This window comes from Vigna radiata, chromosome 6 (assembly GCF_000741045.1).
Source record: "Vigna radiata var. radiata cultivar VC1973A chromosome 6, Vradiata_ver6, whole genome shotgun sequence".
Classification (NCBI taxonomy): Eukaryota; Viridiplantae; Streptophyta; class Magnoliopsida; order Fabales; family Fabaceae; genus Vigna; species Vigna radiata.
This window is the reverse complement of record NC_028356.1, coordinates 31,646,081-31,648,495: the sequence shown is the minus strand read 5'-3', so window position 1 is coordinate 31,648,495 and position 2,415 is coordinate 31,646,081. Positions and strand designations below refer to the sequence as shown.

Here is a 2,415-nt window from a genome sequence, read left to right as displayed (position 1 = left end):
ATAAAATAATGTTTAAATCATGAATATCTAATATGTTTAAAGTTTCATTTTTTTTTTAAATATAAAAACAAACGTGCTGAAACAAAATAAATTAATATGCATGTTATATAATATCTTTATAACAAATAACAAACAAGTAGAGTGACAATGTCCTTGATGGTACGAGATGACTTATTTTGATCATTATTGACTTTTTCATTTCAGAAGTAACGAAACTTGTTATATAAAACTTACCAAAGTAAAGTGGTATCTTGGACTAAATCCAAGGAGCCCATTGTCGTAAGCTTGTCTTAACAAGCCTTAATTTTCCCAGGAAAATTGAACTTGATCATCAAAGATCCCATGGAATGTATCATCTCCATTGTTGACTTCAACTGCACTGTTTTCCATTTGTTGCAAGCAATCCTGCCACCAAAATGAATTGATCATACTCGTAGTGTCATCCCACTCCCTCTGATGTTGTTGTCCCAATGCTCCGATCTCTTCCATGCCTCTTTCATCCATGGCTACATGCATGCTTCCACTAGCTTGATTTGTAGTACTAGATTCAAAGATATTCATCATTGTGGAAACTGCTTCTCCCTGTGGTGGCTGCAATGTTCCAATTAAAGGAACGTCTTGTTGAGCTAGAAATGGAGGGGAAGTTGAGTAAGAGCACAATGGTAAGACATTGTTGGTAGAAAAAAGGGTAGGTTCTAAAGTGCTGTTGTAGTTAAACACAGGAGTACCATCTAAAATATTGTTATTAAGCACAGGGGTAGCATCTAAGATGTTATGGGTAACATCTAAAATGTTGTTATCAAACAAAAGGGTAGGATCTAAAGCGTTGTTGTTATCAAGCAAAAAAGTGGTATTTGAAGTGTTGTTGTTATCAAGCAAAAGGGTGGGATCTAAAGTGTTGTTTTCAAGGTAAAAGGGAGGATCAAAGGTGTTGTTACTAAGCAAAGGGGTAGGTTCTGAATTGTTGAAATTGAGTAGATTAAGGGGAAGTGTGAAATTAGGAGGTTGTGGCTTAAGGGATGGAGGAGAAAATGGGGAAGTTATGGTGTGGGGGTGAAAATTTGTAATTGGAGGTGGAGGAGGAGAAAGAGGAAGATGAAGATGAGGAGAATGAAGAGGAAGAGGAAGAGAAGGAAGGGGTGGGAAGGATGAGGAGAAGGAGAAATCATTCAAGTATTGTGAAATTTTGTTTGAGGGAGGTGGATACATCTGAGGCCTTCTCCTAGCCTTGAATCTTCCATCTAGGCTAAACCTTGAATAAAAGGGAAGCTGAAAGGACAATGAATGGTGTTGTTGAGGATGGCGTTGCAGTTGTTCTTGATGCTCAATTGCCAGTTTTGTGGTAGCCCTATGGTATTTCAAGGCAGTGGCAATCTCCTTCCTTGCATCTGCCATATTCATTAGTCTTTCATGATAAGGTCTGTTAGTAAGTCTCCTTCTAACTTGTTTCCTCAGTTGTTGTTTCCCATGGCCCTCAGCATCAGCACAACTTAGAACTTTGGTGTTCATGGTGGTGTGTGTTTGTTTTGAGTTGTCCATTTTTTTCAATTGAGGAGGAAGAGGTGAAGATAGAGGAGGAAAAGATGAAGATGGAGGAGGAACTAAAGGAGAAGGAAGAGGGTCTTGTTGAATTTCCATTTTGCTTTCTTACTTTACAAACTATGTATCTCTTATTTCTATAGTGTTTTGTATGAACTAGGGTGTGAATAGATTTCATAAAGGAGGGTAGGTTGGTGGAATCATGAGTTTTCTCCCCTAATAAATACTTAGTCTATCATATATAAATTGATAGTAAAGTAACAATAATAAAGTACTTTGCCAAAGTATTTTTTTCATCACTTTTATTTCTCATTTATTTCTTTTCTATAAAATGAAAAGAGTTATATGAATGAAACAAGGAAGATACTATCTTAGCCTGAAATTGTAATGACTTTTAAAATCTTATATCGGAAAAAAATAATTTGACAATTTTTTAACAACATTTACCTAATAATTTATTATTAATATGTTTCGTATACTTTTTAAATATAAATTCAAAAAACCATTAAAATAATAATACTTAAAGTTATTAAAAATAGTTCTCAAAATATAAAAATTCTCTCTTATATTTTGTGTGAAGTACTTATACTTATGGCATATCTATAGTTATTCAAAAACACGTCACTGTCCTTTATTAATAATTTTTTGCACCAATAATTTAAAAAAAAAAAAAGTACTATTCTATCATACACCTGAGGGAAGATTCGAAATTTCGCATAATTCAGTTTCATATTCGTGCAAAAATTTCAAAATAACATATTCTTACACAAATTCAATACGATAAATTCATTAAAAAATACACACAAAAATTAGAAAAAACTAAAACATAATTTTTCATCATTTACATAATTAGTAACTTTCATCTTCTTATTTTTA

General features: G+C 33.3%; 1 protein-coding gene across 1 annotated transcript; it reads right to left on the bottom strand.

Annotated features, from left to right (window-relative positions):
- Window positions 1–300: 300 nt before the first annotated feature.
- LOC106763708 lies at window positions 301–1,509 on the bottom strand. Its single transcript, XM_014647874.1, has 2 exons — window positions 1,208–1,509; window positions 301–937 (listed from the first exon to the last, which is right to left on the bottom strand). The coding sequence occupies exons 1-2, from the start codon at window positions 1,507–1,509 to the stop codon at window positions 301–303; spliced, it is 939 nt and encodes a 312-aa protein (XP_014503360.1).
- Between the last annotated feature and the right edge of the window lie 906 nt (window positions 1,510–2,415).

Excerpts from the sequence above, each read along its gene's own strand:
- LOC106763708 (XM_014647874.1), bottom strand. The coding sequence starts at position 1,509 with ATGAACACCAAAGTTCTAAGTTGTGCTGATGCTGAGGGCCATGGGAAA. Across the intron at positions 938-1,207 it reads GCTAGGAGAAGGCCTCAGAT|TAACAACACCTTTGATCCTC; the intron begins GTATCCACCTCC and ends CCCTTTGCTTAG.